A 16,623-nucleotide genomic window follows, 5' to 3' on the forward strand; every position below is an offset into this window, starting at 1 on the left:
ACACAAGAGTTTGGACAGACTGTTTAAAGCAGACACTCTCGGTGCAAATCCCTAGGTTTGTGACCATGAGCTAGTAGTCACTTGGCCTCTCTGTGCTTCAAGTTGTCCAGCCATAGAAGGATTATATTAGTGTTGCCTTGCAGGACTTTTAGGAGAATACAATGAATTAATGTAATTAAAGATAGATGATGATGATAGATAGATAGATAGATAGATAGATAGATAGATAGATGACAGAGAGATAAATAGATGATAGGCATAATAAATGGATATAGACATAATAGATAACTAATAATATATAATAGATGATAGATTAGACAAAAAAATTTGAAAAATGACTATTTATTATTATTGTTTGTTACGAAATTGTGGTAATGGTTTCATAGTTATATATTTTCCTCCAACCTCATATATATATACATATTAAATATGTCTAGAATTTTGACTGATGACTATATGTAGATCAAAGGTCTTACTTCCTGCATATCAAATTCTCTCCATACTTTTTGTTTGGTCCATGTCTTAATCTAGAAATCTAGACACTTAAACAAAGGTCTATAAACAAAATCAGCAAATTTTTTTCCCACCTCTTTTTTTCTCCCCATTTCTGTCTCTCTTTCTCACTGTCTCTCTGTGTCTCTCTCTGTCTCTCTGTCTCTGTCTCTTTCTCTCTGTCTTACACACACACACACCATACAAAGTTACAGCAGCAATAGTATAACTACCATAAAAATTCTCATTCACAATAGGGTAAAATCAGAGGAAGCAATTACTGATACCTAGTTTATCTAAGCAGCAAGCATGGGCCCTGACCATTCATGGGCCAAAGAGAGTCTTGAATCTGCCCACTGGGAAATTCTTGTGTTCATGGCTCTCTGCTGCAAACATCACTTCCTCCTGATATCCACCCCCCCATTCCAGTTTTTCTCTTGACCAGAGAGGTGCATATTGGGGTGTATGCCCTCACGTAAGCCTGCACTTCACATCTTGCCAATAGAAGAGGTTGTTTCCACTTTTGAAAGGCATTGCTGAGTATACAGCAATATAATTTTGTAACAGGCATTTTAGCCCATCAAGATATTGGTAGACTCCTTCAAACCATAAAATAGGGTCCCTGCACGCTCTTCCCTTCTCCTTTCATTGGGGTTTATAACATACACATGTCTTTCCCATGGTCTCATCCTCGGAACACCTTGCCAACTGCAGCCAACTGTTGCCTGCCACATAACATGTGTCTTCCCCCATCTCTTTCTTCTAGAACCATAAAGCTATTTAGCATACATTTCCTTCCAAGTTACTGTTGTTATCAAGATCACCAAAGGCTTTGCCACTTCGGGACATGGATTGTTGCCTTTCCAGCCCCGTATCCAGTCCCTCACACTCATCTATTCCCATGTAATGAGACTGAGTTAAAGTTGTGATAGAACATCATCCATGTCTATCACCAATTTTGGCATTGATCAGGATGGTCGTGTTGGCTTCTGAGGTAAACATCGTAAGAGGACTTACTAAATTCCTCATACACAGAAAGGCACCTGACTAATATTTATCAAATAACTGCTTTATATTAAGCATATGTGCAAATACATTGTTTTGAAACACTTGCATTTACACTTTTATATTCATACTTTTTAAAAATAAGGCAGCATATTGAGGGCTACAGGGAATGTGGCTCCAGCATGTGAGTTAAGTTCCCCACATTGTGCACCATGCCTGGAGACCACTCCTTTGCAGAAACCCAAGCAAAGGAGACCCCATCATTCCTCTGATTCTCAGCATAGAAAGCTTACATTTCTGTTTGTACTTATTATTTATATTTTATAAAATATTTTAAATGCTGCCTACTGTGTAATACTTATTTGAATGAACTCTAAAATACAAGGGAAGGATTGATAGCCTTTGAAATAATGATGTTCTATCCCAGGACTTTTTTGCCTATAACTGTGCAGAGAGCATACTTGATGGGAAGTGTCCATGTCGATGTTTCTGATCGTTCTCGAATGGTTGATTTGTTATGTGATGTTTTCTATTCATTGAGGGGGTTCTATTGCACAGTGATTCATTGTCTGTCAAAGCCATGCATTGACCTCTTTTAATTTCTACACACTGTGACCTATTGATCATTTTGAAGGGGATTGTGCATGTAGATCAAAGTTGACAAAACTGTTGATTGATACAAACATAAGCATTACTCCATTCAGTATTTACTGAGCACAGGCTACTTAGGCACTAAGCAAGAATTATTTTGATGTATATCATAAAATATTTTTAAATCAACATTTAAACAGTGCTTTAAACGTTGGCTATAATTTCAATTCCCGTGTGTGTGTGTGTGTGTATGTGTGTGTGTGTATGTGTGTGTGTGTGTGTGTATGTGTGTGTGTGTGTGTGTGTATGTGTGTGTGTGTGTTGACAGTGGGGAGAAATGAATAATAAAATGCACAACACATTCACCAATTAAAATGCCAGAAGATTTATTCTGATTACAGGCTAAAATGTCAGAAGATTTATTCAATTGCATAGACATAATTTGTGAAGCACGTTCCTTTCTAGATTTATGCTACACATGTGGAATAATGCTTAAACAAGACCAATGTAAAGAACATCATCTTAAGCATTTCCCTGTTTCATGAAAACACTGAGTGCGACAATTAAGGGCAAGTCACAGAGAAACAATCCTGTTAGTAAAAGTGACGCGGGGACGCGATCCCACTGCTTCAGCCCCTTTCCTAAGTTTGCTGCATAAACTTTCCTGAGTGCTTTTGTTGTGTCGGGGAAGTGATGCCAGGCAGTCTCTAGATCCCACTCTAAAGGCTACAGTGATATGAATCCACATGGTGCTAACAGCCAGCCATGGCTGCGGAATAGAAAAATCCTCCGGATACCTGAGACCTTCGCTCTGCATCTGCCTCCATCTGGGGTTTGCAGAAGAACCTTGCCTGCTCCTCCTCATGACTAACGAGTGTATATAGCAAACTCTTTGAAATGTGAGTATTATGGGAAGGATCGCAGTTGCTTTAAATTATAGAAGTTGGCAAGTGCCTGGGAGAAGGAGTGGGAGGCTGTTTAAACTGAGAAAGACGGTTGCAGAACTTCATCCGACAGCATGAGCGCCGCGCTCCGCACACATCCTCTGCTTTTCACCACCGCACGTCTCTGCATTGTTGTGGAGCAGCTCCTGTAGTAAACGCATTTCTGCTCTGAATACTTGTTAATGGTTTCTAACTTCATGGGAGAACCAAAGCACAGAAGTCTCATGTTTGGGGGAGAAGTCTGAACCCAGCAATGCCCAGGAGAGGTAAGCTATGGTTTTTATTACAGCTTTTCTCTTTTCCTCTTCTGTTTGGACTTTATCAAAAAATTTGCAGGAAGAACCACAGACAGCCACTTGTAAGGAGATGAGGGGACGTGCGGATAGAGTGTCAACAAATGGTAAATCAGAGGCTGGGGAGTCTCAGCAGCAGGGTCTCTCCGACTCTCTACTCTGCTTGGTGTGGCAGGCGTCTTTGCATGAAAATGCTGTTTCTCTAAAAAAGGTGGGAGGGGTTCTCTGAAACCCCCAAATTTTGAGCATTGACTATCCAGTGGGCAGTGGGCTAATGCATAGCCAAGATCTCAATATCTGTTTATGCGCAACTCGCTCCTAGAGCTGAGAGTCTTAGAACTCGGGAAACCTTCTAGACTGTGGTAACATTCTAAAATGTCTCTCAGTCGTGGTTCCTGTGACTTATTGTTTATGGACTACTTTCTGTACAGTTAAGGAAACCATTTGACTGTTTCATGTAGGAATCTAAGAATATGTTACTAATATTAACTTTATCTCCCTGGAGGAGAAAAATAAACAAAACAAAAACATTTGAGCATGGCATGACAATTTGAGCTTAAGTCATAGCCGGCTGATGGTGTCGTTATCTGCACAGAGTAACTGACTTGCCTGTTGTGCCTTCGGATAGCTCTTTGTTTCTGTTTTGTTATTTTGGTTATTTTTTCTATGTGTTGGTCTTTTGAGAAGCATCTTGGGGTGGAGGTTTGTGAACATTCTGTGCGTCTTTCTGTTTCCTGGAGAAACACTCTGTTATCAGCGAGCTCCTGTTTTTCCAAGGCAGAATTCCAGGTGCAATCCCCACCGCACCCTAGATATTCACTGAGATCAGAAGATGGATCTTGCAGGCTAAGAGTTTTAGCAGAACTCGTCGTTCCATGAGCACACACGTGTGTGTGTGTGTGTGTGTGTGTGTGTGTGTGTGTGTGTATGTGTGATCTCAGGCAGAGGTTGGAAAACTGTGGGTTTTGTTGAGCTTACGTGGCTGGAACCTAAGGCGGTTAGGTAACCTCTATGTGCAAGACCCTCTCCCCGGTGTAGAAATAATAGCAATTAAAGCAGTTAGGCCTGGGAGAGAATGGGAGCTACTGCCACAGTCACTGTCTCCAGAAAACCTCTACCTTCTTATTATTTTTTCCCTTCTGTGTCAAAGTCTAGTTACATAATAAGAATTGCTCTGGCTTCCCTTGCCTTGAGGTCTTGTTGATTAAGATTGGAGTAAAGGCATTACTGTATAAAAGCAAGGAGGAGCCTCTATTACTCCTGGCAAGGTGGTCAAGGAGCACTATTTGTTAGCTACGTCCCTAGACCCAAAACTGCTAATGGAGCAAGTAGCCCGCGACTGCCAATCCATAGGTTTCTCTATTCCATATCGTCCCTATTTTTTTTCTACCTCTGTGCTATCCACACTAGCCTACAGACCACTACCAGGGAGCAGGAGATCAGACAAGCAAACCTATCCCCCCTTTTCTAGTCCTTCGGGCCCACCCCTGGACAGTAGAGGAAGCCCCCACCCTATCTGGAGGGGGTCTCCAGTACCCCACCCATGACCTCATCGCAGGCAGCGAGAGAGCTGGATGGCCAGCGCTTGCATGGCGCCTGAGTGGGCCCTGGGGATGGGTGCGGCCTAAAACTGCGCAGTATGGCATGACGTGGTTTCCCATCACAGGCTCCACAGAGGCTGGCGGCATCTCTGGAAGTCAAACTTGCCAGGCCCCACCCCAGAGCCCAAGGAGCATGCACACATGCGCGCACACACACACACACACATACACACCACACGTCCCTTCCCCCACCTACACACACACACACACACACACACACACACACCGTGAAGATGAAATCAAAGGCAATAAGGGTAGCTAACAAAAATCCCTAAGCCAGCTGACTCATCTGGGGCTTAGTCATGTGAGCTGAGTATTGAAACATGGACAGTGCCTTAGAAGCAACCAGTCAGAGCTGTCTCCCAAAGGGTCTTGATGAGAGATACCCAAGGTGACCTAAATGTGTCCTTGCTACAGAATCTAGGAGAAAGAAACTTCCAGGAATGGGGAGAAGAGAATGTTAACTATTGAACTGCCAGGAGACCGTGGCTACCTGTCTGACCTCTTCTGTGTAAGCAGGCTTACCCAAGTTTGTAGGCTATAGAATGGGTCTCAAGTCAGTCGTCTAGACTTGACAAGTCATGCTTAGGGGTCAAAGGTCTAAGGGCTAGAAGAAGAACTCCATCTTGTTCAACAAGTCTTTCCAGAGGTCACACGGTGTGCCGGGCACTTTAGCAATGTGCTTTAAAGGCAATGTCACGGTCAGCAGCAGTGCAGACAACACGAGATCACCAAGAAATGCCTTGTACCACAGTCAGCTTCTGTCAGAGAGAGAGAGAGATCCCTATGGAATAGCCTTTGAAATGGACTTCGGAGGCTGAGCCCCTTACCACGAGAAAGCCAAAGGATGGGCACCCCAGCATAGAGGCAAAAAGATCACCCCAGCTCTCCAACAGGGAAATATTTTACACTGCTTCCCAAAGTGAGTTCCAAGTAACTGGCTTCATGGCTACTAGTCAGAGGATAGTTCAATATATTGCTTAGTTAGGCGACTTGGGGAATGTGGAACAGGGCATTTGGCTCTAACTTTGTAGATGGCTGACATCAGTCTCAGCCCTCACCCTGGCGTATGAACTTGGACCCTTTCAAATGTCAGGGTTTTCACTGGTTAGATGAAAATAGCAATGTATCTGTTTTCTGGAGGGCATTCTGGGGGATTGTCTTAGAGGGTCTGTGGGCCTGCCTGTCTCGGAGCACCTGGCATGGCCCCTTGATAATGTCAGCTGTCATCAGCAATTCCGAGCTGCTTTTGCTGCAGGACCTCTGCTCCTTTCCCTGGTTAGCGAGTCCTCTGGCTCTCCGTGAGTGGCTCCTAATGAAGACCTAATGCTTTCCAAAGTCACTAGACCAAGAAGCTTTTTTATTTTTTTAGAAAAAAAAAAGGATGCATGTTAAAAGACTAGTGAGCTGAGAACAAGTGTCCTTAAGTTGCATGAGGCTTCCCAAGACTTAATAGAAATGTACCAATTCCCATTGGCCACTTCACAAACTGCCCTCTCTGGAAACCCAACTGAGATGCTCAGGTCCAAGAAAATTGAGTTACAAAATCCATTTTCAACTTTTTTAGATGGAAAAGGGGCAGAAAACTAAAAAACTAAAAATGCTGTCAGCGACTAAACACTGGAAAAGTCTGTTTCTATCTACTGGCCGAGGACCCAATGGAGCTGAGTGTGGATGCTAAGTCAGCAGAAACTGCTATCTCACTTCCGGGGGCTCCTCAAGAGAGAAAATAAAATGTGTACTACAGATCTGAAATGCAAAACTCAATAATTGTACCATGAAATGGAAGAGAGACTCCAATTAAATGAAACTTCTAAAAAGAAGACCCGAATAGTCAAAATAGTAAGCCCCGTTCCTTAATTACTGCTGTGCGCAGAGAATCCTGCTCCATCCTTCCCAATAGGGCTAGCCCGGTCCTAACCTACAGCCCACAGGTGGAAGCAGGAGACTCGTTCCTCACGCGAGAAAACCTAGGCAGAGAAACTCAGAAAATCTCCCTCTCTTTCCGAGCCTAAGTGCTGGAGGAGGGAATCTCAAGCTGAAGTACATCTGATGCCTTGGCCCTGGCCAGGAAAGAGTCCTCCAATTAGGTGGCATGTCACAAGATCCTTATGAGTGAGGACTGGTGGGTGGGGCACTCCAGGCAGAGAGGACAGACTGAGTACAGGAGAGAACTGAGGAGCGGCAGGAGGGCAGCCCTGACAGAACGAAGTGCAGCCGCAGGGAGCACCACCTAGGAAGATGTAACCCCCAAAAGCCTTGAATGCCATGTCACAAAGTTTGGTGTTCTTCATGGAATAACCACTAAATGAATGCAAACAAGGAAGTAACGTCATGAGAGCAGAGAGAGAACCATGCTGGGAGGCTAGGTGTGTCCAGGCAAGACACGGCGCTGAACGGCTTGCAGAAGTTATGGGGAGGAGTTCACAAGGCCCCATCTACACAGTCCAGACCTGGTCTTTGAGATAGCATCCCTCAGACCTCACCAGATCCACATCCCATGTTGGCCTCCTGCGCAATTCCAGTGTGGTGGACCAGCAGTGTGGGAAGGGCTGACTGACCCAGGAGAGCCCTCCCAGTCCGTATTCAGGAAGATACCATTCTAAGCACTTTTATGGAAATCATTAACTATACTGTTCCCTGTTCGATCACTGGGTTCCAGACTCTTAGCTCATATCAAGCAGGCACATTTCCAAAACAACCTTTGGATCTACAAAAGTTTTATGAGTTTACAGCTAAAGCAATTACACAATAATGGTATTGGCACGCAATGATGGGGAGGGGGTGTTCAGTTTATATATCCCTTCCAGAGGGACTTAAGTCCCTCTTCCTGGCTGTCTGCCTTTTGCAAAAATAAACTCCCCTGTGTCTGAAAACTCTGACCGCAGCTTACACCACATTCTCGGAGTATTTTGAATGGTATTACCCACAGGGGTGCTTTATGAGCCTCTGAGACAACCCAGGTGATGGCATTCAGGGATCAGGAGTTAATTCCCCTTGATTCCCCAATGTCTTACAAACGGAGCAGGCCTAGATCTTAATTTAGGAGCAGAGGGCTGCAAGAAGTGTCGCATTCCTGTACTTTCTTTAATTCAACTGAAATCCGATTCTAAGAATCCACGCCAGCAGGGCTTGAGCTGCAGGAATTACTGGTGCTGCCGGCTCTACCACCTAAGGCACCAGGATCAGACAGTGGTCTCAGGAGATCCGCGATCACACCTGTTACACCAGCTCTTCTCGGTTTGGATCACACGTCCAAACCCTGGCTATGTGCTGGGGATCATTGAAAAGATGACAGAGCCCAGTATCTGAGCATTACTAGGCAGCTCTGGCCTCTGAGATGTAAGTCGTGCTGGATAAACACATTGATTTCTCATAGATTCTTCAACCCAAGTCTGCCAGGTCTGGGAAAATGTCTCACGAAAGCCCTTCATTTTCCCCTCCCACACAAATACCTAGAAGCTGGGAATCTCTTTTTAATGATTTTTTTTGTCTTTTTTAATCTTGATGTTGCAATTTTAATTACATATTTTCCTTTCCCTTTCCTCCCTCCAAGTCCCCCCATCTGCTCCTCACTCTCCTTCAAATTCATGACCTCTTTTTTCATTAACTGTTGTTGTATGAGTATATGTATTTGTATGTACCTACATATTCCTAAATCCAACCTGTTGTGTTTATATGCCATTACTTGTGTGTATGTTTTAAGGCTGACCATCTGGCACTGAACACTAAGTGGTGTGCCCTTCCCTGGGGAGGACCACCTCTCTCGCTCCCCGGCTCCCAGCTTTACTCAGTTGTCTGGAGTTCTCTGTATGGGGTTGGAGACACATGGGCTTTTCCCTTTGCAGCTTGGAATATTGCTCGGTGTTGTCCGAAACTGGAACTCTCTAAAAAGAAAGGCAGGATTTTCTCTTTTCTTGAGACAAGGAGAATCCGCCAACACCCTTGAAACACCGGGTGGAGACGGCAAACAGCACAGAAATGAACAGCTCAGGATGTTCCATTGTCTTCCTGCGAGGTAGAAAATAACCACCCAGGAAATGTGCACCCCACTAATTAACAAAGCAAATTCTTCGAAGTTTCAAGCTTCTACCAGAGGAAGTATCTAGTATGTTCATCTTAACAGTCTCCTTTAGTTACGTGCCTGCTACACTGTCAGCACTGTGTACCTACGGTGACCACATTACCCTTGTTTTTAGGCAAGAGAAAGTTGCCAAAGACCTTGAGGTAGCATACGTGTGCATGTGCACGTGTGTGTGTGTTGTTTGCATCCATGTGCATATGCATACGGAAGCCAGACAATGTGGAAACTGTTCCTCAGGAGACACCCACCTTTTGTTCGTCTGTGAAAGTAGGCTAGACTAAGTGGCCACTAAACCCCATGATCCGCTTCAGCCTCTTCAGCTTTGGGATTCCAAGCTCATGTCACAATGCTCACTCAGCATCATTTCCAGATTTTAAAGCATGGATGGGGACTGGACGTTTGCATGGCAGGCACAGGACCAAGTGAGCCGTCTCTCCAGCCCATGGAGTAGGCGTTTGCACGCATGTTATAACTGACTATCTCCAATTAAAATGAAATGTTTATTATTTTGTTTTATATGTATAAATGTTTTACCCGGTTGTATGTCTGTGCACCAAGTGCATGCCTAGGGCCTCAGGAACCAAAAGAGATCATTGGGTTCCTTGGTACTGGAGTTTCAGATAGTTGTAAGCAGCTATGCGGGTGCTAAGAATGGAACCCTGATACTCTAGAAAACAGTCAGTGTTCCTAACCACTGAGCCATCTCTCCAGTCCTTAAAATGCATGTTCAGCGGAGATCTTCTGTCACTATCGAGCTTATATTTTATTTGGTAAGATGCACCCAAAGCAGCGTATTACCCAGTTTCATAGTTCACCTGTGTGGCGGCAGACGGAGGATCCAGTCCTGTTGAAAAGAGGGCAACAAGGTAAAGGATATTGTCCAACGCAGAGTTGGTAAAGAGAGCAAACTCTCATCCATTCCTCTCTCGTCTGCCTCTGACTCAGGAGAAGAGAACAACTAACTACAGAGCAGCGCCAACTGATGCAGTTCTGAGCCTCCGCACCCTACCGGTAACGCAAAGCCAGGGCTGATCCTGTCGTCCTGAAACACATTGCTGCCAGATGGTCTCAGACAAAACTCAAGAGCAGTCATTAAAACACTATTTGCTTGCTAATGGCCAACATCCTCCAAACAGCTTATCCTCTTAAATTAGGGCACTTTTCTTTTTTTAGAGTGTTGTGGTTTTCCTACATTAATTTATTTGTATAAGACTTTATGGAGTGATTTCTATTTCATTCCATTGTGAACTCTAGTTTAACATTAACCTGGTCTGGCCTGAACTTGTTTACTGAGGCATTAAGTAATCACCTTCCAGAATCACTGCTCTTTCTTTGTTCCCTCTACAATAAAGAGCAGCGTGCTTCTGGGTGTGGGTTTAGGGAAGGCTATGTTTGCAGTGTGTTTCCCAACAGTAGGGACTGGAAACTGAAATCCCAGGCAATGGTATTGGGAGGTGGAGCTTAATGGGAGGAATTAGTCATGGGGACTCCAGGTCTTGAGTGTGTGGATTGCTTTGGGGGGGCTACTCAGTCTAGGGGTTGTAACCCACCCGCAATCCAGTTACTCCAGGGTCTCGGAGGGGCGCTACCTGGAAGGGAGTGAGCTAAGACAGAAGAAAGAAACCAAGAAAATATGTCAAAGCCTCAGTTTATTAGGGACAGGTTACAGTTTATATATGGTAAGGAATGGGGGGCAGGGCAAGGGATCTCGCCGCGTGGTTCCGGTCACGTAGGCCAGGCTACACTCGGACAGACAGGCCAGAAGTCACAAGTGGCCACACCTGGTTCCCTGGATAGCTGGAATGTGAGGCGGGTTCCGCTAAGATTAGCAGTTAATTGGGTGAGGGGCAGGTTTTGTCAATAGAACATAACTATGGGTGTGAGGTTCTCTGCAGACTCCCTAGAGTGATGGTCTCTGTAATGATTGTTAGGGGGGAAATGGCTCCTGACATGAGTGTACAGATGCCCTTTGCACAGGGCTTCCTTGTGGTGAGTTCCATTGCGTGGATGCACTCATGACATGCTGATTTCTCAAATAAGACCAGTCACCATCACGGCCCTTCCTAGATAAGGGCTTTTTGGTCTGAGACTCCCCAGGCTCCGGAAGTTAGTGTTCTTCACTTGTAAACTGCCCGTCTCCAGCATCCTGGAATAACACAAAGGGTATTGCAGCGGGAGCTTTAAGCATCTCTCCCTTGAGCACTCAACTTGTCACCTCCCTGCCTTCCACTCTCCTCTAGAAATCCCGGACTCGTGAGTAGCCAGCCCTCTGTCCCTAAAGCGGCCCTTGACTAACTGGGGTCTGAGGACTCTGAGTCCACTTCCATTAACGAATCCTATCAACCCACTTTATGACCTACAAGGAACTGCAGGGTCATATGATCCCAATGTAGTCTGAAGATAGAATGCAAAACCCTTGTTTCTTAAAGGAATTTACCTACGAGGTCCTGGAATACTCAGTGCCCCTGCAGTCAAGAGTTAATGCTATCCGAATGGACTTTTAAACTCCACCCAAGATACAGACTTTACTTTAAGCTTTAATAGCAGCAGGAACAAATCCTGATGCCTAGTAAAATCACCCCTTGTGTGAAACTGCACAAATCATTAGAAAGGTCATTTTATCAGAATCTGCCATTTTACCGAGGGCTTAAGACTGTCCTTATTCTGCCTTCTTACACAGCAGGGGAAAGTCCTCTCTCCTCTGCCTGTCTTCCCCACCTCTCCAGGGTCTCCATTTATGGAAAGAATGTCTCCCTGTGTTTTGTGGCTTACTAAGGATGTATGTGTGTTCTCCCTTGATATGGAATCCAGGCCTGACCCCAAGTTCCAAATGACCTCCACTCTCCCGTCATAGTTCCTATTTTCCCTGTTACTATGACACCAGTATCCTGATGAAAACAACTTAAGGAGGAGGAGTTTCTTTAGTCTTACAGGCAGTCACAGCTGGGAAGCCAAGACAGCTAGAGCTTGAAGCAACAGCTCCTGTCGTATCTGTACAATTGCGTATGCCCAGAGAGCTTCTTCTCTTTTGCTCAGTTCAGGACCCAAGTCCAGAGAATGGGGCCTACTTTAGGAGTGCGTCTTCTGAACTCAGTTATCCTAGCCAAAGTGTTCCTCACAAGAGTCCCTGTATGCTTATCCCGAGGTGAGTGACCCCAGATCCTGTCAGACTGATAATCAGTATACACAGCAAATCAAACCCTCCGTCTCTAACTCCTGAAGAACAGAGGCTACCTGAAGGCTTTCCCCCGGGAAAAACAAAGGAATCTCATCCCTGATTTTGAGCTAGCAAAAAAGAGCAAGATTACATGGAAAGCCAGATGTTTCTTGCTGTGACCCTAACCACCACTTAGGTTATTGTCTGGCACCTACAGTCCTGGGGAGCTGTTAAGCTCTGTGACACAAAGGTCCTTCTTCTATTAATGCTAAATTTGCACCAACAAGACCACCAGTAAAAAATTCAACTAAAACATTCTGTTTCTTACAATGGTTCTAACAAACCTTGCTTTCATCCGTATTCGAATTGGTTTTTTCTTTCCTTAATTAACTAATTATTAATCATAAATTAAGAATCTGGGGTTATGATCTTTTGGTATGGCAGCCTCAACACTGACTTTCCCCTGCTCTATGATGCTGTGTAAGTCATTTGACCCATCTGAGCCACTGTTCCTCCTTGAAAATGGGGCCAATATCTACCTATCCCCCTGGTTCACTATGTAAGAAAAAGTGTGCAGACTGGAAGGTAAACCACAGATGAGTTACTGGGGGAGCCTCGTTCTTTAGACAAGCTTGATCATTTCACCTTGGCCCCCTTGCTATGGTTCATATATTCTCTTTGGACAAATTAACATTTAATTTAATGAATACAAACAAAATACAAGCAAGAGGAAAGCAAGCACACCAGGGATGCAGAGAAGAGACTGGTGTGAGTGTAAAGATGTCAAGAAAGATAATTTCAACCAAGCTGACCATACTTTCATGTGTTGTGAGGGCAAAATGACAAGCACATTCTAGGGGGGGGGGGCTAGCCTTGGCTAGCTCTCATCATGTCATATCGCTTTTATCCACAGTCTGTCTCACTTTCTATGGCTTCATTGTAGACCAGCCCCATTCAGCAGTCATGGAAACTTTTAATTTATAAACCATTCAGAGGTATGTAAAACCTCACGGAATTTTGTACTCTCCCTTCCTGGAACGCCGATTGGTCCTTGTCCAGAGTATCCACTCTGTATATATTACCCACCCGCTAGTCATTTAGTGGCCTTTCCAGCAGTCAAACTGAGTGTTCTCACTTCACAGTGTATACCTCCAAGTAATCCTAGTTTACTCAATTCTGATCCCAAAGTGCAAAATTTTATTACAATTTAATTGTTCTACATTGTCGATTGCTATAAATCCTCTTAACCTCTTACTGTACCTAATGCATGAATTAAACATTATTAAAAATATGTATGTATAGTTTTAAAAACCCATAATATACACAGGCCAGTGCTCTGTGAGGTTTTGAAGTGGGTTTTAGACTGTTAATCTCCATAAAGAATGGGGTATATGTATGTCTGATTTGGGATAATTCGTGCTTGCTATTTGCATATACAATTCAACACACCTTCCCTGATGCTTCTGTCTATGAAAGAAAATATAACCATTTCTCAAAAATACACTAGTAATAAGACATTAGCATAGTTCTGGACAATACATTGAATCAGCAGTCATAGGCATAGATCCACAAGAGTAAACAAGCAGTAACCACACACAAATGCAGACCCCAGAGAGTGAGGACTGAGTGCTCTAACTGAAGCAGGCAGGGTCCACGTGCTCTGGGGATGATGTCCAAGGAAAATATGGCCTAAGAGCCAGATGTTCAGGTCTTTTATTATATTTTTTAATTTACTTATTTATTTTATATCCCAACCACATTTTCCCCTCCCTCCCCTTCTCCCATTTCTCCCTCCCCTCCTCTCTGCCTCCTCCTTCAATCAGCTCCTCTGTGTCTATTCAGAAAAGAGCAGGCCTCCCATGGGTGTCAATAAAGCATGCATGGCTTATCAAGTTGTGGGAAGACTAAGCACCTCCGCTGGTATTAAGGTTTAATGAAACCTTTATGTCTAAATTTTTTAATAAAATTTTCCTGGGCAGGGGAGATGACTCATTCAGCAAAGTGCTTGATGAGCACGCATGAGAACCTGAGTCCAATTCCACAACTCACAGGAAAAAACAGACATGGTGGCAAATGCTTGTAAACCAGCCCGAAGAAGGTAACTGAAGCAGATCCTTGGGCGCATTGGCCTGTCAGGCTGGCCTAGTAGGTGAGTGAGTTTCAGACCAGCAGAACAATCTGTTTCAGAAAGCAAGGTGGGTAGCTCCTGAGGAACAACACGCATGGCCCCACACACATGTGCACAAAGACACACTGAGAAACAAATACACACGAATGCACACACGCACAAGTAATTGTAACATGTTTGACCTACAGAAACAGAACTGTCCTATGGCTCAACTGGCAACCATATAGAAATATTTTAAAACTGTTTTCCTGCTGTGTGGGAAATCCCAGGAGCATCTGCCACTCAGCAGTGTGTCCTGATTCGGCATATCACATATGCAGATGTTCCCAGCTACAGAAGATGGCGCAGCATACACTCATGCAACAGGAAAGCGCCAGTAGCCCGCAGACTCCCTTTCTATCCTGCAACACTGTTATAAAGTTCACACTACACATCTGCCCCCCCCCCCCGCGAGACCTGAAGCCTTACATCAGTCGGAAGCAGCAACCACATACATGAATACATAATCTGTTGGCCGATGGAGCTGTATTTTCACACCCTTTGTCTTGCGACTCAACGGGATACATGTGAATTGACTGCCCACTCCCGCAGAGGCAGACAGTGGTGACCATCTACTCGCGGCAATTTCAGTCTCCATGTCCATTCGTTCTTCTGCGGTGACTCAACCGCACCTTCATCTCCCTCCTTTCTTATCCCGGCCAGCGGGATACGAACGGTGGTCCCTGATAAACCTAGAGGAGGAAGAGGAATGGAAAGGCACAAGAGACACGGAAATGAGGACAAGACAGTATTTCTGATCAAACCGCAGTTTATTATTCCTCAGAAGCTGTTATATACCATCCAGGCAAGTGGGAAGGGAGGGGTGTCAGGTCTGCTGGAAATCTGGCCTGGAGACATCCCTAGCTGAGAGGTAAATACCGAGAGTCTGTGATTGTTGACTAACAAAGGAAATGCTGATTGTTTCTAAAAGCCTGGTGCCTGCAGGTCTCACTAGGCTAATGTCCTAGGTCCGGAACTTTCCCTGCAAAGGTGAATATCTTAAGATGGCTGTAAACAAAATAAAGATCTCAAAATACAGGTCTTTGCTTCCGGCATTTTCTAGCCCTTAACCAGGTCCTTGACTCAGACGGCTGCTTCAGCGAGGCTTTCTTCCTGCTCTCTTCTCTGAACCCTGCCAGCCTTTCAACCTCTGGTTTCCTTTTCCCCCTCTTGTCCCACATTCTCTTGCTGTTCCCCGCTCCTTTCTCTCCAAGTCCGCTCTTTTCCCGGTTCCTTCGGGCAGCTTCTCCGTGCACCCCTCTAGTCCGAAGTTCTTATTTGTGCTTTTTATCTCCTGCAATGTCTGTGTCCCTAGATAACCGAGGTTCCTCGCACAGGACCCGGATTTTAGCAAAAATTCCATAAATACCAGTTGGTCTTTTTGTATGTGATTTTAGCCAACGGGGGAAGACATGTGCAGAATAAACAACTGAAATGGAAACACAAAATCAGAGCCATGACAAGGAGAAGAAATAAAATATGTGAACCGAAAGAACCAGTCTAGTTAGAATGATTGAGCGTGAAATCTCGCTTCCTGGCAGCCCAAGCATGTATTCTCTGGTGTGTGGAGGGTGAAGGGCCAAAGGAGAGGAAATGAATTCTCCTTTTGCCTTTACTCAGCCCTGCTTTTGGGGCACATGTTTTTCCCCATTTCTTCGTTCTGTTTTCAGCAATCCATTAATCTCTTGCTGAACATCCAGATCGTCACCGTGTCGGAGCCTCCCGCAAACCCTGTTTAGACGGTTGTTCTCTATAGTAAACACAAAGCTTCTGGTGAGGACAATTTATGTTGATGCTGTTGCTATGGTGTTGGGAAAGGAGACTTGCAATTCTTGGCTCCTCAGCTTCTGCTGGTTAGCAGGTTCCAGCTGCAGGGGCTGGCTTCAGGAGGGAAGAATCAGATAAAGGAAAGAGGGAAGGGCAGTTCTTCTGAATTTCCTCCATGGCCACCCTGAGCTTCCTCCTTCCTCATTTCTACTCTATCAGTCTCCCTGTGGAACCCATTCAAGCTGAATTTTTCATTCCAGTGGGACTTGCAAGCTTTACTGATAATAGTGGTGTTTAATCCAAAAGGCCATCAACTTGAAGGCTGGCTTTCATTTTCTAGGTGGTATCATTGGTGAGTTAATTTTTACTTTGCATCTCTTTGTAAAACGTGAAGATGGGGTATACATCAGATTCACTATATGGCTACAGCAGGTAAGCACAGGGGTGACTAGCAACCCAGCCACAAATTGGTTTGAGCCACAGGCACACATCACTCTTCTGACAGTGCCCTAGCCACCGAGG

General features: G+C 44.7%; 1 protein-coding gene across 3 annotated transcripts in view; it reads left to right on the top strand.

Moving 5' to 3' along the window:
* The first annotated feature begins 2,707 nt into the window (after nucleotides 1–2,707).
* The window catches only part of C1qtnf7 (C1q and TNF related 7), a 98,925-nt gene continuing 85,009 nt past the window's right edge, over nucleotides 2,708–16,623 (top strand). Inside the window, exon 1 of one of the 3 annotated variants that reach the window (XM_050150215.1) lies at nucleotides 2,708–3,298. Coding sequence is in view for 1 of the 3 variants with exons in the window: in XM_050150214.1 (XP_050006171.1) it covers nucleotides 3,286–3,298 (13 nt within the window). In the remaining 2 variants the exon portion in view is untranslated. The remainder of the gene's footprint in view (nucleotides 3,299–16,623) is intronic. The other 2 variants (XM_050150216.1, XM_050150214.1) reach the window with 2 other exon arrangements.

This window comes from Alexandromys fortis, unplaced genomic scaffold (assembly GCF_014885135.2).
Source record: "Alexandromys fortis isolate MF-2015 unplaced genomic scaffold, M_Fortis_MF-2015_v1.1 scaffold_0, whole genome shotgun sequence".
Lineage (NCBI taxonomy): Eukaryota > Metazoa > Chordata > Mammalia > Rodentia > Cricetidae > Alexandromys > Alexandromys fortis.